Consider the following 26,990-nt stretch of genomic DNA (forward strand, 5'->3'; position numbering starts at 1 on the left):
AAACACACTATAATAAACATGATTTTTGGAAGGAGTTCCTTTTTTTTTATTGAGGATTAAAAAAAAAGCTTAATTTTAATAAAACTGTTGATAAGTCTACAGTTTTAGTGTGCGCTGTGGGGATAAAATATGCGTCTAAAAGTCGAAAATTCTAATTTTGGAAACTAGTCTATATATAAGGAACAAAAAGTTATAAATTCCTGCTGCTTTTTATGTAATATATGTATAATCTGCGATCACTATTTTAAATTTTTTCAACAATAAAGTAACTCGTAAAGATGTTGATCACTTCATAAAATACAGTGCAAGAAAATAATTTTTGCAATTATCTTACACTTCACACGAAACAGAATTTATGCAACACTCTTTGATGTTAACCCTTATGGACTTGCAAATAAATCAGCTGAGGTAAGTCTAAATACATGGAGTAATATTTCATGTTAATTATAATTTGAAGTTGATTTATTAATAACGTAATTCATACACATTTTGTAACATACTTTTAATAGTTTCGGACAAAAATTTAATATTTTCGGTGTGTACTTTAAGTCAAAGTAGTAAATACCTTTACTGATAGATAATCTTAACTTATTCTGATGTTTGTACTTATTTTTACACACCTAAATTCTCATGTTGTGGCTTCTTTTACACGTGTTCGCTTTCATTTTAGGGAAAACACAGTTAGATAAACTTTATTTTTAAAAGGAATCGCATTTTTTTGACTGAAAATAAAAAAAATCTGTTTTAAACGACTGCCCCGAGATTTCTTTTTTACTAGAGGTGTTAACACACTTAGAGGTAGGTACCTGTGCACAAAATTTGGTTAGAATCAAAGGGGGTATACTTTGAGTAAATTTCAGTCAAAGTTACTCCATTTTAGAGTCAAAAAATTAAAAGTAAAACAGAAAAAAATTTTAATTGAGTTATACAATTTCAACCCAGTTTAAATTCAAGTTTACATCATACTGAACAAAATTTAAAAAATTTCAAAACTCTGTGATACAGTGAGACCTGTCTATAACGATATTTTCCTCGGTCCCAGCAAAATTTCAGCATGCACAATCAAGCTGTCGATAACGATAACCTGGTGAAACCTGTGTATAACAATACTGTCTACAACAATAAACCTGTCTATAACAATATTTTCCTCGGTCTCAACAAAATTTCAGCACGCACAATCCAACTGCCTATAACGATAACCTGTCTATAACTATTTTTTTAGGTCCCAACAGTATCGTTGTAGACAGATTTTACTGTAACTTGTTAATGAGTTATAGCCGTTTATACCAGTCTACGTGTCAATTAAAATGGTGGCAAAAAAATCACCTTGGCATACACTTAGGCATTTAACTTTTCAAACCCTTCATAAATCTCAAAATAATTTATATTTTCATAATCAGCATCAAAAAATCTACAAGTGCACCAAATTTGAACAAAATCGGAAATGGTGGGTGGCATGGCCCAGATGATTTGACATAGATTGACCCGGGGGTAACTGGGGTGTTTGGCCTGGACGCTTAAATATAAGGGTGCTGTAAACTAAGCTTTTGCTGCATAATTTAGTTTTTTTTTATTTCATTTTGTATTAAGTATTACTCTTTTTTGTAAATAATTGTTAAAATGCTAGCACGTTAGATTAAATTCCAGTTATTTCTAATACGGTATAGTCAGTGATTACATATTTTATAGCATAACAATCAAAATATAAAAATATTTCGTACTTTCCATTCATTATATGCCCATTACAGTTGTTAGTGCTAGTTTGGAGGGTTTAATAGAAGGCCCATGTTTATTTTACTGTGTAATCAAGTGTTTTATAACTAGCTTGATTTCTTTCTGTGTGTGTGGGGAGGGAGCTTAAAATTAGGCTTATTTATTATATTTAGGACTCTGAATGAGTTGGCTAAAATTGCATTCTTCGTAAAACCTAACTTCTGGGCACTGCTCTAAGGTAGATGCCATTTTCAGGATTAATAATGACTGTAGGACAAATTAAAGGCAAAGGGTCATCTGTCCGTTCACATGCTTCAAAACGGAACTTCTTGCACAGACGAAACAAGGTGAGTTTTGCTTCAAGTTGTGCAAATCTTGCTCCGATACAGTTCCTAGGTCCTGATCCAAATGGTAAGAAGGAAAAGCTCTTGATGGAGGCTTTATTCTCGGGTGAGAAGCGTTCGGGATTGAATGTCCAGGGATCTTCCCACAGTTCTGGGTCGTGGTGAATGTCCCAGACAGGTGCCTGGACGACAGCATTTTTCGGGATGGTGTAACTTCCAACTTGGGTATCCTGCGAACATTTTCGGACGACGAAACCAGTCACTGGAGGGTAAAGTCTGAGGGATTCACTGAAGACTTGGTCCAGATATTGGAGATCTAAAATAAAGGGGAGGAAATGAAAGAAACATAATGAAGTTTATCTAGTTATCCACCATGCTTTGAAAAAAGAGATAAAAATTATACTTGACTTTTAAAACCGATGCTGAGGGTGACAGTCCCTCCAATTAAAAAATCGATAAAAACGGATGAAATATCCGTGAAATAAAAGAATAAAATTCAAAAGGCAGTATCAATTTTTCTTTTTTAGAATACAATTATAGAATTTCATGTTTTGAAAATCTTCTCAAATATCTCAAAATAAAACCCTAGCAAGAGCGTAAAAAAAATATGAACATAAACACAGTTTCGTCATTGCAGGGCTTAAAACCTTTTCCCCTAACGATTTTGCATAGGCTCTTTGAACGTAAGCGCAGTAACTTCCTCCCGTATGTATGATGCCAAGATTGAAGGGCTAAGCAGCTAAGCACCATACTGGCATTTATCGATTATTTAGTTATCGCCAAAACAATTTCAGACACGGTGGGCAAAGATGGCGGTGGTATGACTGGAGGGAGGGTTCTCCCCAGTAATTTGATTGTCAACCTTATCTTTATGATTTTAGTGAAATACCAACTAATACAAAATACTCAAGAGCTGTTTCAAAGCTACAATGGAGCCTCTTCTTCAGTGCCAAAAAACTCAATACACAAGAAAAAAGTCCTGAAAGAACTGAACTTGAACACCGGTATCTATGCCAAATGTATCAACCAATAGGAATTCACAACAAGAGACAACAAACCAATCCGCAAACAGCCAGTCAACCCCGGGACGCAGCAAAGGGAGGAGGAGTCAACCAATCGGAAAAACCATTGACTAGAGAATGAGAATTTTTCCAATTTCAGTAAGCTTCCTAAAAATCGGGTTCGTAGACTAAAGAACATTTACAAATAATTCTGACAAGATGAAAAATCAAAACAGTGACCAGAAGTCTAACAATGCTGAGCGATGAAAGAACGAGCAAGTTCTTTGTGTTTTTTTATAACTTCTTTTGCGAGTAATTTGTTTTCTCCCACTTATTTTGTTTCCTGGTTTCTGATTGGTTGTCTCCCTTGTTGCGCGCCCGACATTATCTGGTTGGTTGTTATCTCTTGTCGCGAATCCCCATTGGTTGATCCATTTGGTATAAATGCCGGTGTCCACATGGTGACGTTTAATTTTCTCACAACTTGCTTATTGTGTGCAGGCCCGCGCCAAGCCTGATCGGCGCCGTCGTGCAAATGTCTTTTCTTCTTCTTCTTCTTTCGACGCCTAGGCGCAATACTTAGATGAGAGCCTGGATGCCAGAGTCCCTACTCTCCAATACGCATATTAGGTCCAGATATTGTGAGACGAATGTCATACTTTACATATTAAATAGGTTGTCATGTTGGATGGACAAATTCAATGGAAACACATATAACATAAGAAAATAAAAAGGAAAGAAAAAACATCACACGAAGAAGAACGAAACTCAGGCAGAAAACAAGTGAAACGAAAATAAATCAAAACGAAACAAGAGTGGCAAACGCCACGAGCCGCCGCCCATAATGAGGTTTTTGAAGTGAAACATTGTTGCAATACTCGTGGATATTGGATTTGCACAGATATTTAGGAAAGGGGTAATGGAATCTCGTTGCAATTTGTGCTTAGGGCAGTTGAAAAGGAGGTGAACAAAGTTTTCTTCGGTGTTACATAGGTCACAGTTTGGATTATCCGCTCTCTTCATTTTGTACAGCTTATCCTTCGTCATCAGCGAATTGGAGATAATCCGATTTATTGTTGTTTCGGAATGTCTATTAGGCAGCCAAGGTATTTGTTTACCAATGGGAAGAATTCTGAATTTAAATTTGTTGTGGTATTTGGAGTTCTGCCATATTATATTTTGTTCCTTTTCAATTTCCGATTTTATATAATTCCTTATGTCTTTAAAAGAACATATAGGAATAATGGGAGTTGACGTGCTATTCTCAGCACTTTTAGCTAGTGCGTCTGCCATCTCATTGTCGTGTATTCCTACATGAGCAGGAACCCAGTATAACTCAATGCTGTTGATCTTTCCGAAATATTGTAAATGAAGACGAGTTGAGGTAATTAAGGGATTTTCTTTGTGTTTAGGATTGTTCAATGCCTTGAGTGCGCTAAGACTATCTGATAAAATTATTGCTGGTTGACTTTTGTTTAGTAAAAATTTTGCTGTATACCAAATTGCCGTCATTTCAGCGGTGAACACAGAGCTAATTGGGAGAACTTTGAGTTTTCTTTCCGCTTTAGAGGAACTATTGTATAGTCCAATTGCAACGTTTTTTCTCTTCGACCCATCCGTTGCCCAGATTTGGAAATTTTTCTTGCTCTCTTTAAAAATTTGAAAATATGATACAATGGCAGTATTTACTTTAGAAACTTGGAACCCTTCTTCTTCAGTAATAATTTTAAACTTTTTGCTGTTGAAATTCTCAGATAGATTTTCTTTCAGAATTGGATTGTCTTTTAGTCGGCTCATTTCTACTATTTGCTCATAACGGGTTCGGATAGATTTTTCGATTTCATTTTCTTTATCCTGTTTCCAGTTTCTGATGGTACATCTGTAGTTCTTATTTTTCTTGAAGAGTTGTTTGCATAGAAATTGAATTGATTTCCAATGAATTCTGCGTTGAGTAGTATCTATTTTTGTTTGGAATCTGATGAAATCATTAGGAGCGAAGCTATTAATGCCTAATGCTGTTCGGATTGCCATGTTTAAAATCGTATCTGCTTTTTTGAAATTCTGTTTAGTGTCTCTCGACCGGATAATATTCCCATAATCAAGTTGGGGGACCAAGACTTGTTTGATTATATTGATTAAGCATTTATTATTTAATCCCGTTTTCCGATTACTAAGCCACTTCAAAGCGTTTAATGTTTTTCCTGTTTTATATTCTAGATATTCACTATGTTTTTTCCACTTTAGGTTGTTTTGCCATATAATTCCCAGTATTTTGTGATTTGCACTCCAAGAAATTATTTCGTTGTTGATGAAGAAATGTTTACTATTTTTCTCTTTTTTTGGTGAGAAATCTATTAGACATGATTTTTGATTAGATATTGTCATATCATTGTCTTCAGTCCATGCTTGTAGCTGTCCTAGGCACTTGTTCAACGAGTTTTCCGCTGCTTCCATGTCGTCGTTGCAGATAAAAAAGATGACGTCATCCGCATAAGTGAAGATTTTAGCATTTGTGACACATTTCCCTAAGTCAGAAAGATATAGGTTAAACAATAAAGGTGACAATATGGAGCCTTGTGGTAGTCCACTGTTAACCTTCATAGCTTTTGAAAGCACACCTCTCCACTGAACTTTGATTTCTCTCCCAGTTAAAAACTCCTTGATCCAACTCGCTAGTTTTCTGTCCAATTTTAGGTTTATTAATTTATTTATTAGTGTTGTAATATTAACATGGTCATAAGCACCTTTTAAATCAATACTAACTGCATAGATAAATTTCTTTTTCCTTCTACATATTTCAATATATTTAATTAAGTCATATAAATAATCATTGGTTCCTCTTTCCGGGGTGAAACCGTAGATGTATTGAGGTAAAATATTATATTTTAAAAGCCATGGGTTAATTCGATTAAGAATAATTTTTTCCATAACCTTAGCTATGGCTTGGGTAAGAGCTATGGGCCTATAATTCTCTACTAGTTTTGCGTTTTTAGAGCCTTTTTTTATTGGGATAAGCTTAGCTGATTTCCACGTGTCAGGGATATCTCCAGATTCTAAACTTCTGTTAAAAATTCCTCTTAAAAGTTGTATGCCATTGTCTGGTAGAAATTTTATTGCTTTAACTGTAATCCCGTCCGAACCAGGGCTTTTGTTTTTCATGCAATTTATTGCTTTATTGAGTTCATCTAGGGAGATTTCAGATGATAAATTGACTCCAGTATCTATAACTTGAAAAGTGGGGGGAGGGTTGTCCTTGCTTTTATCGGCAAAGTATTCAACAAAGAGGTTTGCTTGTTTCTCCTTCTCAGTTACGTAACTCCCATTTTTTTCTAAAACTAGATTGCAATCTTCCTCCTCATTTAACAGTACTTGCTTTATTTTTTTGAGTGAGCTAAAGACTTCTTTTGAATTTTTAATATTAAAATTCGGTTTCTCCCAAAAGGATTTTTTGCCCTTTTAACAGCCAGTTTGAAAATCGCTGTTGCTTTTTTTAGTTTAATCCACTCTTCTGTATTAGGATGTTTTTTTAAATTTTTCAACGATTCATTCCTTATTGCTTTCTTTTTGGCACATTCTCTATTGAACCACCTTAAGGCTGGGTTTTTGTCGCGGTATTTGATTGTTGTTGATTCAGCTAGTTCGACTGCTTTCATTGTATCGATTAATTCATTCGTTTGTTGATTAATATCTGTATAGTTAGGAACTTCTTTGAATTTTTGTTGTAGTGTTTTAGAGGTTTTTTCCCAATCGGTGTAAGTTTTAGATATTATTTTTGTTCTAACTGGGGAGTTCTTTCTGATAATACTTGGGAAATGGTCACTCTGTCCTCTTTCATCATGTCTTACCCAATTGAATCCCATTACCACATCCTTACTCACTGCGGTTAGATCTAAAATACCATCTTCCTTCCCTCTGTTCATTCTGGTTGGTGTCTTATCATTTATAACTATCAGGTTCGATTCTTTTATCCAATTTGCGACTTTAGTTCCGCAAGGTGTAGTGGTTCTGTCCCCAAATACTTTACAACGAGCATTAAAATCACCAGTAAAGATAACCTTATTTGCTTCAAGGTTTTTAAGAGCATTAATAATAGTGTCGTTAATGGGTCCTGGTGCTCTATAGCAGTTAATGATTGTATAAGTAACTTTCTTATAAGTAACAGAAACAGCTAATAATTCAAGTCCCGTGGAAGATAACTTATGCGTAATATGAGAAGAAATATCCTTACGAACGTAGGTACATAATCCACCTCCCTTGTGTGGAAATGATTTCTCAATCCCGTAACAAACAAAATTAGGTAAAGTAGGTAGCTTACCTGTAGGGAGCCACGTCTCTTGTACGCATATAACCAGAGGGGTAGTCCACGCAATAAAAAATTTCAGATAGTCTAAGTTTGCCCGAAGGCCACGTATATTCCAGGAGAGTAAAAAAACCACACCGGGAAAAACAGGAGAAGGAAGGTTAGTATTCATCGTCAATGACAATATCAGGAGGAGGCTCCGTATTGGAAAAGTCAGGATTTTCAACAATAGGCAACAGGCTAATAGGGAAACCATACGAGTTGCCCTCTATGATGGCTACCTTAGTCTTTATTTGGCTTAGTTCGACTTCAACGTTCTTAAACCAGTTGCTGTTGAACTGTTCTTTTAGCAAATTCAGTTCCCCTAGCACCTTTTTCAGTGTTTCGGTCAGCTGCTCAATTTCTTTATTTTTCTCTGTTACTATTGCTTCCAGTTGTTGGATTTTGAATGTTTCAGCAGTCGGTAACGACTGTGGGTGAATATCGCTGGGGCCCGGTGTCTCGCTTGCGGCTACCTTTGCCCACGTTTTCTTCGTTTCTGTGGTAGGATTAGTGATCTTTCTGGCTAAATCTTGATAGTGGGGACAGCTTTTGCTAGAGCTAATGTGTTCCCCTCCACAATGAATGCATTTAGGCACGGTTTCACAATCTTCATGGTTTTTCCCACATTTGGGGCAACGGGTTTCACTTTTACAATATCTTTTGATGTGTCCGTAACGCTGGCAATTATAGCAGATTTTTGGCTGCTCTTTGTACACTTCTAGTCTGTATCTGATGCGTCCAAAATATATATATTCTCTATCTGATTTTCCTAATTCTTTCAAGAGAACGGTCGTAGTCGGTTCTGCTGATCCGCGTTTGGTGAAACGAATTAGTTGAATCACTTTAATTTCTTCCTCTAATTTTTTGGCTAAATATTCCAGCGGAATATCTACACTCACTCCTTTTATGACGTATTTTGATGTGATAGGTTCTTCAATTATACGTGCACTTACCTCTGTATCATTAAATTTTTTAAGTTGGATAAGCTTGTTTGCTGTCTTTAGACTTTTTGTTCCAATAACTAAATTTTGGCTTCTGGTAACCTGTACCGAGTCTTCTTTTTCGGTTAACTTTTCAATTTCCTCGTGGAATTTTCTTGTTTTTATCGAGGCAATCTGACTATATACTCCAGAGATAACAATTTTGATTTCTTTGGCTCCATTTTGGAATGCTTGGACAAGTTTGTCTTTAATTGAGATACTACTTTCCCAAACATTTTCATTTTTCTTTGGGTTTTTATCTTTTACATTGCTTAAAGTCTCCTCATTTTTCCGTTTGCTAGACCCCATCCAGAAGAGTTGAAGAACCTCATCTGGAGGTTAAACAGGATAAAGAAATAGAATATGTACAACTTGTACAGACTGAAAAAAACAAGCGAAAAAAAGACCTGAACAGTTACAATAAAGACTAACAATAACCCTTTGATTACACCTCACGTCTACACACCACGCGTCCCCCCCAAATGTCTTTTGAGCGCCTTTATTCATTAAGGTTCGAGCAAAATATAGTTATTACCTGGGTTGAGGTTTTGTAGACAAATGTAATATGGAAAAAAAATGCGTTTAGCATTCAATTTATTAAAAAAAAAAAAATCCGTAAATTTTTAATTTTGGAGCACAGTACGTTTTTACTTCATATCTCGAAGTTGTTTCGAGTAAAAATAGCTGTAAGGGAGGGGCGATCAAAATTGACTTTTTCTCATGGAAACCTTGCATTGAGCTGCTGTTAAAATAGAGATGTCTTGTTTCAGTGAATCAAAGCATTTTACCCCAACAATTAAAAAAAAAAAAAAAAATCTTGGAATTTTACTTATTAACTTTACTTGAAGTACTTATTAGACTGCTTATTAAAATAAGCAATAATAAGTCTAATAAGTACTTCAAAAAAAAAAAAAATGGGAAATGGCTATTACGCAACTTGAATTTATAATACTTGATATGCTGTCCAGAAAGCAAGATGTCTATTTCTGAACTTCGTATTGATCAATATTTAATTTGTTTCTGAAAAAAAAGTTTCAAAATGTAGAAAATTGTAAAAAACCCACTTTACTGAGGTAGTGGGTTTTTCATGCATGCCTGCCCGAGAAAAAACCGGGCGGGTTTTTTTCGTGCTGGGCCCGATTTCACGAACCCTGCCTTTGATATGCTAATGCATTTTTGGAAAAAGAAAATATTTTTTAATATCAAATTTAGCGCCACTCTAAATATCTCTCTAAACTGTAATTGATAATTAATTATTCAAAGTTTTATGCCTGTCAAAACATGGCAACACAATGCTGAATAGATTTCTAAATTGAAGTAGAGGATATTCCCGCTTAAAATCTGAAAATGAAATCATTTCCAGTAAAATCAAAAATTCTAAGGTATGGAACCGTTACAAATACATTGTCTCTCGAAAGCTTTTTTTTTTTAATTTAATCCACAAGTAGTTAAAGAAATAAAAAAGGGCTGGGAGGAGAATCGAGTAATTATGGTCAAGTCGTTAGTTTTCGGAACTGAAAAGTTAACCTAAATTTTTGCCTACTATTTATAAATATTACGCACATCTAAATACGAAGCAACGGGATTAATACGAATTAAAAATCACAAAAAGACTATAATTGCACTAATTCTTTTACAAGATATTCACCGCAAGAACCAAAATAGGGATAAGCAAATTTTTTGCTCCTCGTATATGCTCAACCATGGGTAATGTATACATACCAAAATAGCATTCACGGCTCCACATGCTAAATGCTAATGCATGCATCAATTAAAGAAACTTGTTTTCAGTGTAAAAGATTGCGCTTTTGAATAGCATGTTTAGACCCAAGTCAATATTTTTTTCTCCTTTTAGATTCTCAGCGAGACGGATTAATTGTTTTCATGAGCAGTATAATTTCACCGCCGCTATTAAGTATAATGAAGAATTCCATCTCATTTTTTTGGTTTAATTTTTTCCCCCTTCGTTTGGAGCATTTTTGATCGGTTGAGCTCGGCGCCTTTATGGCTCTGGCGCCGTCGTGGGCGCACGACCCTGCACATAGGGACGGCGCGGCCCTGATTGTTTGGTGAGTTTTTGCACTGATGAAGAGGCTCCATTGTAGCCTTGAAAATAGCTATATCAGTGGCGTCACGAAAGGGGGGGGGGGGCGTTAGGGTCCGCTCCGGGTGGGACCCGTCTGGGGGGTACCAAAGGAGAATTGCAAGTTTTTTAAAAATATGAAGCTAAAATGCATTTTTAAGCCTGAAAATTTTCTGGGGGGAGGGAACCCCCAGAGCTCCCCCCCCCCATTTCCACCCTACATCATAGTGTGAAAACTATACTCAGGATTAGGTTCAATTTGTCAATACTGAGACCAAGTAGTGACCTCTTATACCTAAAAACTGAAAAACATTATCTTTCTCTGTGTTTGGACTAATTACCGGGTCCATCAATTTCATACACTCCTTTGTTTTTTTTTTGGGGGGGGGAGGGGTCCCCACACATTTCCGCCCCGGGTGTCACCCATGCTAAATACGCCACTGGCTATATGCTGCATTTTCTTGAGAATTTGCTTTATTTACGGTGGTTTTCCACTTTAATCATATTGTAGCACAAAGCTTATTGATCATTTTCCGCCGCTCCCCATGGATACGTTCTTGCAAACAGATCAGAGAAAACTTACTCTGCAAACTTTGGTAATCGACGTCTTCGACTGCATCGATTTCTTGGTACAGACGCTCCTGGATTTCTGGATGCTTGATCAACAGGTAAAATGTAAACGCCAATGCCGTTGCTGTAGTCTCATAGCCAGCCAGTAAGAAGATATAGGCATTGGCAACAATCTCGATGTCGCTTAGTCGACTGGCGCTACCTTTTGGATCTACAACAAAAATTGAAATATAATTTAAATATATTGACTGCTCTGACAATACTAAAGTCATAATCGATTCATTTCTGTATAGAAATTATACGTACAGTCATAGAAAAAAAAACGAAACTCTTAATTATTAAGCTATTACATGTACGAGAAAAAAAAAGGTAGCTGTATCATCTGTCGTGGACTAAAATCTCCTTTGAAAATACTTAAATGAAATTTTGATGAGGGACCATACACAAAGTAAACAGAACACAAATTTTGGATTTTTAAATAAGAAACCCTATTTTTTACAACAAAAATAAGTTCCTGGGACTAAAAGCAGCTAGAGTACAAAATTTCATCGCATTCCACAATTGATGAGTCGAAAAATTACAAACACACGCAAGGAAATGGATTTTAGCGTGTACTGCAAGCAAAACAATCCATACTGACATCACACACAACCATCACAACACCATACTGACATCACACACAAACACACGCAAGGAAATGGATTTTAGCGTGTACTGCAAGCAAAACAATCCATACGGACATCCTTTGCTGTTTGCTGAGAAATTTGAAACTCATCATCTGAGTTTAAAGCAGTTACACAAATCCTGCTATATATGTGAAAGACTTGTAAAAATACAAAATTCGCCAACTTACCCGGTTCGTCATTTTACTCTTCTGCCTTAGTCTTTATTCCAATGATCAACGTTTTTTTTACAAAATTAAAAATACAATTGTATTTAAAACGAAATTTTTCTTCTTTTCTGAAAATGAGCATAGCCTTAGTCGTTCCTTAACCTACCGTCCTGTCCGTGGTCCAGCATTAGTTGCAGAATGTCAATTGTCTTGAGATTCGGATTAGCCCTTCTCGCTTTTATGGCTGCCTCGACATTGTCCACGATAATTGACGTCATCTGGCCAGAAGTCATATAATTGCTAATGAAGGTCATAATACTTGCCACGAAGGGAAACATAATTGCGTATTCCACCGCTCTGTTATGAGCATATCGGAAGAAGTCACGCACCTAAGTAAAGAGAGAGGAGAGATTTATTAGTTTGAATGCTTTATATATGCGCTGTTTTTTATCATCATTGTAGCAGTCTCCAGAATAAAATTGCAATTCTAAACGCATTGTTTTGAATCCATGCATTATTGCAGTCCAATTTTCAACAAGAGATTTCATATAGAATAAAGATAAGAATTCTTTTTGAGTGGCATTGCATTGAAACAAAGATTTGATAATTTAATGAACAATATCTGAAAATCAAAATCAGTCGATGCAACTGAATTCCCGATTTTTTGAGCTACACTTTAACAATCGTTGTTCCTGCAAGGAAAAAATTGCCCAAAAATGCAGCAAAAGTTTGTCAAATAATCAGGGTCATCGAGAGACAATGCGAGTTCCTTGTGAGTTAAGTCGAATATCTCCCCCACCCCCCCTATAAAATTTGTCAAATTGACACTACTCCGATTCTGAGTCGGACCCCCTTAAGGGACGGGTCCTTAGTTTCCGACTAGGCTGACATGTGAACTCCTCCTTTTCATCTATGAAACTTCAAAATATATATCAAATATCGAGGGGCTTGGCAATTTTTGTGACTAGTTGTGACTTAAGCCATTCTGATTCAGAAAATCGTGGCCGAATCGTTGATATTGGTACTCGATTTAAGACAGGCAAATACAATTTCCGTTCTGACAAGCAACGTCCTCCACCATTGGATGGAAGTTTGACTTAGCTTAGATAACACAACGATAGATGAAAGCACATCCGTCGACATTTCAATATCTTAGAAGTTGACCTAGAACCAAACAAATCCTGATCCAATACTCTCGGAGCTACTGGTTTGTAATTGGAACTTTAAGATTTTGTGACCACAGCAGATTTATTGAGCATTAGCGATTAGCATACACGGAGGGCCCTTAACGGATCAGTAATCAACCTGTGCTCGGCTCCTAACCGATCGGGCTACATCAGCCCCCACAAATATGTTTTTTTTTTTTGGGGGGGGGGGGGCAAATTTGTAGAAAGTACATGATTTCAGGATTTGTTCCGGAGCCGGAAGGTTTTTCGACCAAAAGGAGATGGAGATGCTTACTGCAATGAGGAAGGTATCCTTCGGGTTTTCTTGACAGCTGGTCTGCATGGCAAGAGCGCAGTCAGCAATGACATCAAGGGTCAGACCTTGCACCAATTCGTACATGTCGAACATCTCTTTCTTCTCGGAGTGCTTGCCCACCTCCTTCAAAGTTACATCGACCTGAAAGGGAGAAAACGTTTTTCCACGGTTCTTCAATAAACAAACAAATTAGGAAGAAAAGTGACGACAACGAAAGTGACATAACTGAAAGAAAAAAACAACAACTTCTAAATTATGAGATTTTAATAATGTGTCGCTATTGATTTGATCATTTTTACGCCACCACACATAGTTATGTAAGAAATGCGAGATTTATGGCAAACAAGAACATTAAACTTGAATTGCAAATCAATATTCAGTACGCTTTTCCAGAATTTTGTGTTGCGTCACTTTCGTTGCCGCGATGCGAAAGGTGCTTTGAAAATATGTAGTCTGTTGATAAAACTTTTGTGTAATCCTTGCCCATAAGCATGCCCCTAAGGGACTTTTTGAAAAGATAAGCCTTGCATGGTCAATGATATTATGGTAACTGTACATTGCTTGTTTTCTAATTTTATAGCACACAGGGGAGGATTGCACAGCAAAACTCGTGCAGTTAGTGAGAATATTACACAGCAAATTTTGTTGTGTTGTGAAAAAAGGGTGAATTTGCTTCAGGAATTGAGGAAAAACTTCTCCATGTGTGTAGCAAAACAATGAATCGCGCCAATAAACCGCGAGTGTTGACGATCTGAGGGGGGCAGTCCCTACTTGTTGAAATTCAATGTTTTGGTCATGAAGCTTAGAAATGTCTCTTCGGCTAGCAAACACCATAAAAATTTGGCAATGTTTTTTTCAGTGATTTTCATTTACCTTTTTATTGACGATCTGAGTCATGAGCCTGATTTTGGCGGAACTGAAAGTCGGAGTTAGAATAGATCGAACTTCTTTCCAGCGCTTGTCCTTCAGGGCAAGGACAGTCTTGTTTAGAGGGCTTATGTCCAGAAACATCTCAGGTCGATTGGTGAAGTGTTGAAAATCTTTGATCATAACCTAGAACAGCAAAGCAGAAATGGAATCAATTCCAGTAATTGTTAACAATTGAGTGGAAGCGTTGGTAAAATGGTAAAACAGAACCAAAATTAACGAAAATTATGATGTTGAGGGAGAGAACGTTAAAATAACTTTAGTTTTTAATGACGCAATGAATTACATAAGTAGATACAAACTGCTTGAATAAATACAGAAAACGGCAGAAAACCAAATAAAAAATAATGAATAACAATGATAAATAAATTGTTAGTTCAACAAAGGAATGCTACCCAGCATAATGACCCTAGCGGAGAGACAGTTATTGATCGACGTAAAAAGTTCAGACACAAGATTTTTTTTTGCTCTTTTTTAGTTGTGTCTGACTTGGTTTAGAAACCTGAATGTTAAATTCAACGCCTTTAGTCATTAGCAAGAAAGTTAAGTTTGTCTGTCGCACAAAGACACTTGATTTTAAATTATTAGCAGTGATAGATTATCCGTGTTCAATGTCTGCTTAATAAGTTGACTGCTTACCACATAATTTAATTAAGAACAGTCATTAAGAATTTTTCTCTGTAATTTTTTGCAGAGCAATAACGCATCCATGATCACTTGCGTCATTTCTATGATAGAATCTTCCTTCACTGACAAAAAAGAAAGATCATTTCTATTGTCTAGGAATGGCTCAAAATTTTCAATGTGAACGTTTTTGGTTGTGTGTCACCGGTGTCAGTATCCTCGTTGGTTTTGGAATCCTTTGTCACTCCTAAACGCTCTTCTTCCAGTGAGTTATGAACTGTGTGAGTTTAATAACTTCACTTCTGAAAATAGAGCTCTGGAATCAATCGTATACAAGTCTCCAGTGGCCCAAACTCGATAATTAGCACGGCAAAATGCAGTTAATTACGTGTAATCTGCAATACTTAGGAGTTAGGATTTTGAAAGAGGGGAAAATATTATCTGTTTGCATTGCCGCATCCACGTAAACTTGAAACTCATCAGCATAAAATAAAGGTGTCAAATCTTAGACCGCGTATAATCGAAACCGCGTGAAATAAACCCGCTTAAAACGAGGGTCTACTATACGAAACATTAGCGAGTCCGGTCTTTTCCACACTGTCGGCGATACTGTTAGTTTTCAATTAAAGAACATACAGTCTAACATTAAATCAGAATGTGTCAGTATTTATTTGTTTAATGTTTATTTATGCTAGAGTAAAATAGGAAAAAGATCCTTTTTGGGGAGAGACAGAGAGAGTTTGGGATTTGTTTTTTTTTTTATTATCATTGATTATTTATTTATTTATTGATTGAAATGTATTTGTGTGTATATATATGTGTGATGTCTTGTAAAATATAATGGTTTAATTTTGTTTCAAAATCAAACTTAAAAAATCGGAAATACATTTCGTAGTGTCTGGAATTTCCGAAACTTTACTCTGGAAAATATGGGAATCTCAGGGAATTTGAGTTTGTCTGGAAAGTGGCCAACCTGGTATCGCCAGGTGGCTCTTTGATTTGTTTACTTCCACTATCACTGCTCACTGAATGCGCTATAGCACTAATTTGACGCAGTAAGCCTGAAACAAATTATGAAAGCCGATGCAGCATCTGCATTAGCAACCAGCAGTTCGGACATGCTTACCTGTTTCAGCATATCCAGATCGTTGACGACTAAATACGGGAATTCTCCAATGTAATACCCGAAGACATTCCCGTATTTTTGCAGCCATCCAGTAATGATACCGTTCGGCGTGGGCTCTGATTTGAGGGTGTTCATGTTGCCGGACAAGAAAGAAGGTTCCGGTCCAGGAATGCCATATCTCTTGAACAATCGCAGTCGGTGGTACCGGTTGAAGGCCCAACGGCCGATCACGATGGACAAGTATGTGAGGATCACAATCGAGACGGCAATGCTGATCTCCATAGCTACATTGACAAGAGAGAGAGCATCCAATGAGTGATTTGTATTCTCGTGAAGCACTTTTATTTCATGAAAATAAGTTTAGCTATAATCCAGTCGGCAATGGGAAATGTTGATCCCCACAACTTAATTGATAAGAAAGAACACTGAGAGATTTGTATTGACATGGAAAGGCTTTTCATGGAAATACGTCAAGATTATGACTGAGACGGAAATATTGCTCTCTATAGCAACGTTAAGAGGAAAGGGAAATTGGTGATTTGTATTCACGTAAAACGCTGTTCATGAAAGTACGTCAAGCAAGACCGTTGTGAGTCAAGACGGGCTCTTTCTCCAATAAAACTCATAAAATGTAAACTACTCTAATTCTGCACTGGGCTCCTCCAAGGTCAGGCCCCAAGTTTCCGACTAGGCTGACATGGTCTCTTTTCGGCCCTGACGTCAAGATTATGATCCAGACGGTAATGCTGCTCTCCATTGCTACATTGGCAGAAAAGACCAATATTGATGATTTGTATTCATAGTTAAACGCTTTTGTTGAAAGTACGTGAAGATTATGATCCAGACGGCAATGCTGCTCTGAATAGCTACATTGGCAGGAAAGAGCAATCAATACATTTTATTCAAGTCACACGTTACAATAAAGTACAAATTATGATCGAGACGTCAGATATCTATTGCTACAATGGCAAAGAAGACATACAAGTGATTTGTATGGTATTTAATGCACGCTTTTCACGAAAGTAAAGTGTGACTCAGCATTGGCACTTGGTGGAAGAGTCAAAAACATTGAATTCGTAGGAAATGGGGGAGGGGGCAGTAAACGCGATAAGGAAATCAAGACGTCTACAATCTGCTCCTTATCCGGGCGTCTGGCGCGAGTTTTTTTTTTTTTTAATGTATTTCTTATCTTTATACATAAAGGTCTAATCTCTGTCCGGATGTCCGGGGTAAACGTCAAAACTACTGGAGGGATTTCAACCATTTTTTCACCATAGATAGCTACATAATCGGGGAACAACTTAGGCTATAATTTGTTCCTCAAAAACCTAGATTTCAAAAGTTATGGTGGAAAACAGCAAATTTCATGTAATTTCCCCATTGAATGATTAAATATAAAATCCATTGTTAGGTAAATTCGTTGCCTAACAACAGGAATGTTAAAAGTAATCACAATGTAAAATTTGAATCAAGGCCTCTCTGGAGCAAGCATGACATTTATTGCTTTCTTAGGAGTTGCATCCTTATCTTTATGCATAAAGGTCTAAGCTCTGTCCGGATGTCCGGGGTAAACTTCAAAATTACTCTAGGGATTTTAACCATTTTTTCACCATACATAGTTACATCACCATACGTAGAGTAAAGAAATATACATAGAGAGGCCCCGTCTATGGTAAAAAGGAGATGAAATTGAAGCCGGAATTGTGGGGTACAGCGGTGCAATGATTAGCGGGATTATGATAACGTGATCGCTTCGCGAGTAAAGTTTTCACCAATCTCACAAAGAGACCGTATAAAGTAGCTGGCGGATTGGTTTGCATTTTAATTCATATATTAATGCAATTTCAGAAACGTGCTCCATAAACTTGCAACAATATCTAAGTTTAAATTAACAACCAATTGAGATTCAGTAATGGAATGTTTGGAATCAAGATGTATCATAAAATACTTAGCAAGAAGCTAAGGATCTTTGGATACAGCGGTGCAACTTTCGGCTTCAATTTCTTAGTATAGTAGGGCCTCTCTATGTAATTTCTTTACTCTATGTGATTAAACATAAAACCCATTGTTACAAAAATTCGTTGCCTAACAACAGCAATATTAAACATAATCATAATGAAAATTTTGCATCAAGGCTTCCCCGGAGCAAACATGAGTTTAAAGTCATTTAAACATTTAGAAACTCTACTTTTCGCCCTCTGAGGGTAGGAGAGCTTTAGTTCACAGTTAAAGCTTATTCGGAACTCCAGCGCTCGAATACGCTACCTTGCGGTGATTTATAAAACTGCGAATGCAACTAAAACTTTGCCACGTTGCGTTCCATGTGTGTCTGTTGACGTAAACACAGGCAGTTTGTTCTGAGTATTTATTAACGCAATCGATGTGTCTTAGTTTGCTTTCAGCTACAGAAATTAATTCGTCCCTTAGTAGTATTCTCGAGCTCCTCAAAATAATGTTAGTTTTCATTATTTCCTTAATAATAGGTGAAAGCGAAAATTCTGGATTAACAAACTTGGATAACGTTATACAAGGTAAAAAAATTTATTGTTTTGTATGAATTTGTAAGAATATGGGAGTTTTTTTAATCTTAAATTAATTAAACTTACCATATTTTACAGCAGCATTTAGTTGGAATGGACAGTATGCAAAATATTTTCTTAAATATATTATCGTAGAACAAAATGAATAACCGAGAAAGAATTTACTTTATTCCTTTTATTCTCAGCTGAAAGGTATCGCCAAATTTGTTTAGGGTTATAATTTTGGCATTGTGCGAGCAAAGTAGCCTTGGCGAGATTTCGCGTTTTTAGTTAAACCATTTTTAATTTTTATCATGAGTGGAATAAAATGGTAGTAAGATTACAGAATTCGATAAGTGAAAGGAAATAATGGTCAATCAACTGAAAAGAAAACTACTACCATATATCCGTGAGAATTTTGTTGATGATTTGCATAACATGACACAATTAAATCGTAACTCATAAATTAGAAAAATCGAAACAGAAAATTTTTAAATGAACCGATTCGGGAATTCGAGAGAAATAACTTAGCTACAAATGGAAAAAAAATAAGCGCTAGCCAAGCAAGGCAAAAAAGTATCATCTTCTTTCCATAACAATTTGTAATGTCACATTGAATTTTCTAGCATTAATTGTTATTCTTGTCAGGCCACAATTATTATTTAGTTTTATCAAGAATTGATAAATATCGAATTCAACATCGTGAAAATGGCTGCTTAGAACTACGAACTACGTACTTTGCATTAATGTTTGACGTTTAGTAATGCTTCTTGAATTCTCATTTATTTCTACTGGGCCAGAATATCAACAAGACTTTGAAAATTAATTTAAAAAGAATAAAGCGAAACAATCATACGTACGAACAAAAATCACAACACTTTTAGCATTTTCTTCGTTACCATGTGCGTTTGTTTTAGTTTTCAATTCCGCCATTAGACAGTGACTTCAGTGCCCCCTATAGTTCGTTGGAGTTGCGAATAGTAGAGAGCTTTTTTTTTTTTCTTTTGTGTGCGTGTGTGTACTATTTAATTAAATGAAGCACGCGCACGGTTTTTTTTAATGATCTTTGTTTTTGTTAGTTCATATTTTGGAAATTCTTCAAAATTTTAATATGCTTAAATTCGTGCTTTCGCTTCTAAATGAATATTCGTTGGTTCTTTACACTTATTGCTATTTTACTTTTATGGGTAAGGAAGAAGCTCGATTTTTAATCACGTCAAAGCGGTGTGTTTTGAGTTCTTTCAGTTAAAACAGAACACGAAAGAAAGTAGCGATTGTTTCTTACAATTATTACTAACCCAGGCAACGCCGGGTACATCTGCTAGTTGTAAATAAACAACGACGCCTCACAAGAAAAACTTGTTTCAGCAAAGCTCATTTTAAGCAACATATGCTTATCTTGTTTGCAACCGATTTTGAAGAGGACTCGTAAAAAGGCCGAGAGCCAAGAATATTGATCTGGATTGTGCCATCCAGCTCAATACCGCCATCACTATCACCACAGCAACATCACCACACTAAAGTGTGGTGATGATTGTGCAGGCACGTAGGTAACAATTAAGACGACTAATCTCCATGGCTTCATTGGCAGAAAAAAAACAATGAGTGATTCGTACTCATATCAAACACTTTTTACTAAAGGACGTGAATATCATGATAGAGATTGCACTACTGGTCTCTATAGCTACACTGGCCGGAAAGGGAAAAGGATGGTCTGTATTCATATGAAATGCTTTTCATGAAAAGCAATGTTTGTATCATGTTAGAAATCTTGAAGAATGTGTCCATACAAGCTCAATGCTACCGTAAGAACTAACTATTCGATGCAATGATCATTATTCGTTAGAAGATCGATTGTTGGTACATACAGTGTGCATGTGTATGCTTTTTTAATTTTTCTTCCAATGTAGTAACAAATTTCCAGTAAAACTCACAAAAAGAGATCAGGAATTTCAAAAAATCCAGTTATTTTCCGCACGCACATAATGTTGAATGAGCTCATTTATGGCTATACCCATTAACTAAGCGTATACAAGGTGTCTCAAAAGGTCGTTTACAAACTTTACATGCAGGTCTTTCATGTCGTGATGATTTACACAAGAACTTTTCGTCGAAAATGCAAACTGCAACCGCTAGAAGGCGATGGTCGCAGGCTTACCGGAGAGGAAGCGTAATCATTTCAGGTCAGGACCCCGACTCCCGACCAGACTCCGCTGGATTTCTACCTGTGGCTTTCCATGTTCAAAGTTTCTATCTGTATTTGGACAAGGATCTCATCGCCAGGGTCGCGGAAGCGGTGGCACAAGACCGTAATATAACTGGCCCATTTGAACGGGTTCGTGAATTCATGCTCGACGTTGTGAAGCGTGCATTTTGGAGAAGAAAATTCTTTTTTTTTTTTGAACATCTGTTGTGATGCAATCATGTTCAGTAACAGAAATCATATTAACACCGCTGTCGACATCCTTTTTTTTGAGCAATCATGATTGCTTATTGTTCTCATTTGACTGTTTTTGGCGTGCTATCATTTTATTTTTCCCCCGCTTCCCTCTGCCAGCACCACCCGTCGACCGGCTCCTCACGATGCTTCTCCTCTAAGGAAAACCGTCTTCAGGTTGCGTCCATATCCTATATGCATACATACACACACGCATGCCTACACACTCACACACATACCCACACACTCATGCTTGCACACAGACACAAACACACGGCTACACACACAGAGACACAAACACACACACATACCCACATATGCGCCTGCACACAGACACAAACACACACACACGCACACACATACCCACAAACACACACACATGCCTGCACACACGCAAAAAAACAAGTGATTGCGAAAAACATAATTTGAATTCAAGATGTCAAAATTCAAATTATTATTATTATTATTATTATTATTTTTTTTTTTTTTTTTTTTTTTTGTGGGGATTTCTCGACACCCTTTAGCGGTTGCAGTTTGCATTTTCGGACACAAGTTCCTATGTAAATCTTGTTGATAGTGATTATAACAAACCTGGATGTAAAGTTTGAAAAGGACCTTTTGAGACACCCTGTGTAAGACAGCAAACAGCAATTTTTTTTTCAGAATTTTTTTGAAACCACAACTACAATAACTAGAATAACTAAAAAAATTTTTTTATCGTACTTGTGGATAATCAATACAGTCATTTAGAATTTAGAATAACTTTGAGTCACATCTTTTAAACTGCATCACTCACAGTGTGCCCCAGTAACTGTATTTGTTGGAGCAAAATGAAAGAAAAACTCACAAAAAACCTTTATACGTATCAAAAATTACGAAAACAAGTATTAAATCCAATGAAATGAATAATTAATCTGAATTTAAGCTATCCTTCGATTTCGTGGGGCTTTACACTACGTCAGAAATGAGAAGCAAAATAAATTATTTCATTAAATGTAGAGAGTGAAAGCCAGAAAAGTACTAATGTTGAACAAAAGTCTAAATGTTGAACAAAAAACTTTGTACTCCAAAGCATCACAATATCTTTATCCTTTAAACCATTATAGAATAATACAATTCCAACAACTTCAGAAATAGTTTTTACATATTGGCTCTAAACAGTAAGCTGTCCGCCGTCTACAATAGTACCAACTTGTTTTTTAGGTAGGGAGTAGGTAGATTAGTAGTAGTTAATATTTTATTATGTTTTTAAGTCAAATATGCTAAAAACTAGGTACGAAATTAACATGAGAAACGAAAGGTCTCTCGGGTGCAATCAATGATATGCAACGCTTGACGTCATAAGTGATATACTCTGGCGCGCTACTCCTTGGTGAACTAAATGTTTATGCATTATTTTTTAAAAAAAAAAGCAGAAAAAGAAGTAGAAGGTTGCCATTAAACAGTAATCGTAATAGCAATCAAAATGAGAATTTTGAATGAAGGCTTTTCTGAAACAAACAAGAAATTCATTACTATTAATTGCGCTATTATGTTTTTATCTTTATCTAATGCCAATAATTATCTTTACCTAATTATCTTTTACCTAGTGCCAAAGTATTACGCTCGGTGCTAATGGCATCAGTGAATGACACTCATTAGCAGGAGAGTAAAAAACAAAATTGAATCTGTGCATCGAGTAATTTTATTTTATTATTATTATTATTTTTTTTGGGGGGGGGGGGTCAATTTTTTTTTCCTTGTGTGAAATCCCACGTTTTTAAGCATGCTCTTTCAGAAAAATACTTTTAAAACTTCGGAGACAACCCAATTATTATATTTTATGTTTTCCTCTCTACAATGTATAGGTTTATGAGGATTGTGTTCTTAGGTCATGATTTTGAAGATGAATTCCCGTCATTCTTCCTTGAAACTCAGAAACAAATTAGAGAATGGCCTCACTTTAGTGAAAAAAAATAGAAATAAAAAACTAATGACTCCAGTTCCTATTTAGATAAATTCCCCTATGTTGCTACGGGTGTCAAAAGTTTCGTAAATGAGTAAAGTTAGCGCACATTTATTCATTACTGTTTTATATTATTATTATTTTTATTTTTTTTTACACTTTATTGAAGAACTAGTGGTACCCCGCACGGCTTTGCCCGTAGTAGAAAATTAAAAGGTCTTTTGGTTCGCCTGTATATTTACAGTTACACATAATGTATGGTGAATTTCTCGCCTATTGACTTGCCTATGTTACGGTTCCACGTTATGATAACTTGGTAATTTACTCGTCCATCTGATGATAATTTTTCTCGGGAAAATGTTCTTAAAATTGGAACAGAAAAAGAACAAAATCGAGTTTTCGAAAAATCGCTTCGAGGTGCACACCTCCATGCTACAAACTAATTCTGTGCCAAATTTCATGAAAATCGGCCGAACGGTCTAGGCGTTATGCGCGTCACAGAGATCCTGACAGACAGAGATCCAGAGAGACTTTCAGCTTTATTATTACTAAAAGAAAATGATGAAATGAAGTTTAATTTTTTAGTGTACTTAAACGAATATCATTTAGTAATTACTTGAGTTATTAAAGACGCTATTAAGTTTTTATCCAGACATCGAGACAGAGAGAGATCCAGACAGAGCTCCAGACATCCAGACAGACTTCCAGCTTTTTTATTTGTAAAGATTACTATAAGAAGTTTTAGAAAGCAAACTCACTAGTAGATGACGCCACTAGCAAATCAAAGTATAAAACAACCTTGACATCTCTGATCTCGCATCCGACCGAGCAGTTATTTATTTAAATTCCCACAACTTCACGAATTTGAAGTGTGTCATTCGGTAGTTGCTATGCACATTTTTTTTTTAATTGCAAAAATGTCCATGAGGAACTGAAATTTCTGAAAATTCACATTATCTGCTTTTCTTTTGTTTCAATTATCAATCGAGGTTATCTTTTCATCGTTGAAAGAATCAGTGGTCAGAAATTTTTCACAGTTGCTTGAAAATAAAAAGTGAGATTGTCGTAAGATTTAATCATGAGCGAAAAATTGCACTGTCATCAAGACACGTATAGAATTTTAGAACAATGAGAATTATGGCCCCAAGCTCGTTATTTGGTAGATCGCCAACCATCCCCCTTGGATAAAAACGAATCATGTATTTGTGTATGTGCTTCGTAGTCCCCCCCCCCCAGATTTTAAAATGATAGACCGGAGCAGAATTCATCTCTTAAAAATAAACAACACGATTTTTTTAAATGATTTAAAATTTGAATATAAAGATGATAGTATTCCTTTAAAAAAAAAAAAAAAATCCAAACCAGAATAGCAATAAAACAATAAGATTTAAACGCATATGGAACAGTCGATGAAATGCATAAAGAAACATGGAAAAGATTCACATGCACACTAAAATAGTTCTAAAGAAGCAAGTAATTAATTTAGCAATTATTTTTTAAAATTTATTTGAATTCGAAATTATTTACTAGAATAATCATTTTCTTGTATCTAGTTGCGTACAGATAACTGCTAGTTAATTATCCTTAGACTTTCTCAACTCGAAATTTTCAACTTCTTTATTCCGTTTTTTTGTTGTGAGACTTATTTTTTAAATTCATTTTTATATTAATTATTTTTTCCTCTTCTTCGTGCAAGTCATGTGCTCAACAATTCTTTAAAAGAGTAGGAAAACAGAAGTTTTACTTTATCACAGGACTCTTAAATGTTGAAATGAAAACTCCGATTTTTTTTTTTAAGAGAAAAAGGCATTTAATATTTAAAAGGTACTGTTTCATATCAACAAAAACGGCTTTCAGATACCATTTTCCCAAACTTGAAGTTTAAATAAGCAATTAAATATTATTTATGAGAAAAATATATGTTGAGTAGCTATAAGTGTTTTGGTGAAAAGCTCAAAACTTTTTTATAACAAAAAACGGGTTCCTTGTCACCAGGAAACAGGTGTAAGCCATTAATTATGAGTTTTAAAGCAGGTTTTGTAAAAAATATTATCCGAATAAAAGTAACGCTTATACTTATTAAGAGAACTTTGTCTTTTATTTAATGCAACAAAAATATTATAAATACATTGAAAGGTGTTAGTTTTTTTTTTTTTTTTTAATTTTTTTTCCGTTTTTTTTATAGCACGTGAAATGCGATAGTGGATTTCTAAACAAAGGGTATAGATAGGGAAAAAAAATCAACAATGTCTTGAAATTATCCCAAACTTCTTGTGACAACCGGCGCTTTACAACTGTTATCTATTTTGAATATACTCCAAAAAAAAAATCAGTCAAAAGTTATTTTATTCCTGCTAAAAGGAAGATTAAACCCAGACTTCAGAACAGTAAGAACTAACTTCTCAAATCGAATGCATAAATCATAAATTCCGGAAGAATACATTTCTTACATACCCGCTTTCGTGCTTTTCTTTTTATTAATTTTTAAGATCATTAACAGAAATGCTGATTAGTATCTTCAGGGGGTGCTCACTGCTCACCCCTAAGAGCAAGGGCGCACCCCTAAATATCGCGAAATCTCCCTCCCCCCCCAACCAAAAGTGAAAAATACTCCTTAAAACACCCCCACCCCCTTAAGAATTTTAATGGCGCAGTCTGCGCCATGACCCCTTGTAGGTGGGCACCCCTGTACCTTAAAAAATCTTAATTCTGTCGTCCCAAAAATTTACACAAAATAAAAAAAAAGTACAGAATTAATCTTCCGTCCGTGAGCTCCCAAGTATGTTAAGATCTCTACTTGTACACATTTTCAGAAAACGCGAACATTTGTTTTCTCTGTTTACTTTCTGATGTCAGTGTAATGAACCTAAATATTAGAACACATTAATAGAAAAATGAATTAAAATAAATTACAACTACCGTGTGATTTGGAAAGTCGGCTCACCAAATAAGCAAAACCATTCATATTTCTGTTACTTGACTTCCAAATTAAAATATCAAATAAACACTAGTCATGTGGCGCCATCTTTAGGATAAAGGAAAACAGTTAGAGGATCGAAATCTGAAAATTGACTGTACTGATGTTATGCAAACAAGTTAAAAATCAACATTTTTAAATTTGAAATTTAAAACTGAAAACACTACTTACTTGCTTTCTACGTTCAACTCTCGACTTGGATCGCGATAGATCACGCTGTTGAAGATGATAAGTTGGCAAAGAAATACTTCGCCAAAAGAGGTTCGGCCGTAGATAAAGAACTGGTTTTCGTGTCAGGTAGCAATTACTATAATGCATATTTTGCAGCCGGTTTTAAAGTGATAATGGCACTCAACGATTTCTCAAAAGGGCCCACAAACACAAAATGACATTTGAATACTTCGAAAAAGGGGGGAAATAAATCTCGTTGAAGGGGAAAAAAATCGAGTTCCTGCTCTTCTTGGAAGCAATTATGTGTATTGTTATCGAATATAAAAAGAAAAATATTAATAAAAGCTAAAAATACAACTACGGTCAACTACGGTGCGCAGAATTTCGAGGAAAAGTAGGATTTTTGTGCAATTTTGCGAGTAATGGAGTAATTTCGTTTATAAAGGGTGCCCCTACAGGGGGGGGGAGGGGTTTGTTTTGAGGGGTGTGTTTTTTCTCTTTTAGGGCGGTTCTTGCTCCGAGGGTTCTTTGTGATATTTAGGGGGTTGCTCCTTGCTCTGAAGGGGGGTGGGGAGTGAGCAGCCCGGCGTTTATACTAGTGTGTATTATTTATCCCTCTAGACCTCTCTATATTTTTCGGCGTATTTGAATTTATTTCTCTTTTAATGTCTTTGTTGATCCTCCATCCTTTTGTTTGTTTCATTCAGGCATTAAATTTTCAAATATAACAAAATTAAAATTGAAATAATAAAAATTAATTTGTTTGTATTTCTAATCAAATCTTGCAGTTTTGAGACATTTATTTTTTATCCCCATTGTACTTGCTGTATACCCGGTCCGATGAAGAAAAAAAAAAAAGAAAACTGCCGCAAAGTAAAATTTAAAAGAAAGAAACATTTAGCATCCAGTCCCTGGCA

General features: G+C 35.8%; 1 protein-coding gene across 1 annotated transcript; it reads right to left on the bottom strand.

Moving 5' to 3' along the window:
• Positions 1-131: 131 nt before the first annotated feature.
• Positions 132-26,142, bottom strand: LOC129234181 (cytochrome P450 3A31-like). Its single transcript, XM_054868093.1, has 7 exons — positions 26,074-26,142; positions 16,025-16,308; positions 14,221-14,400; positions 13,327-13,488; positions 12,032-12,254; positions 11,047-11,244; positions 132-2,373 (listed from the first exon to the last, which is right to left on the bottom strand). Exons 2-7 carry the CDS (start codon positions 16,304-16,306, stop codon positions 1,928-1,930), a joined length of 1,491 nt encoding a protein of 496 aa, XP_054724068.1. The 5' UTR covers positions 16,307-16,308; positions 26,074-26,142; the 3' UTR covers positions 132-1,927.
• Between the last annotated feature and the right edge of the window lie 848 nt (positions 26,143-26,990).

The sequence above is a fragment of the Uloborus diversus genome, chromosome 1 (genome assembly GCF_026930045.1).
Source record: "Uloborus diversus isolate 005 chromosome 1, Udiv.v.3.1, whole genome shotgun sequence".
NCBI lineage: Eukaryota > Metazoa > Arthropoda > Arachnida > Araneae > Uloboridae > Uloborus > Uloborus diversus.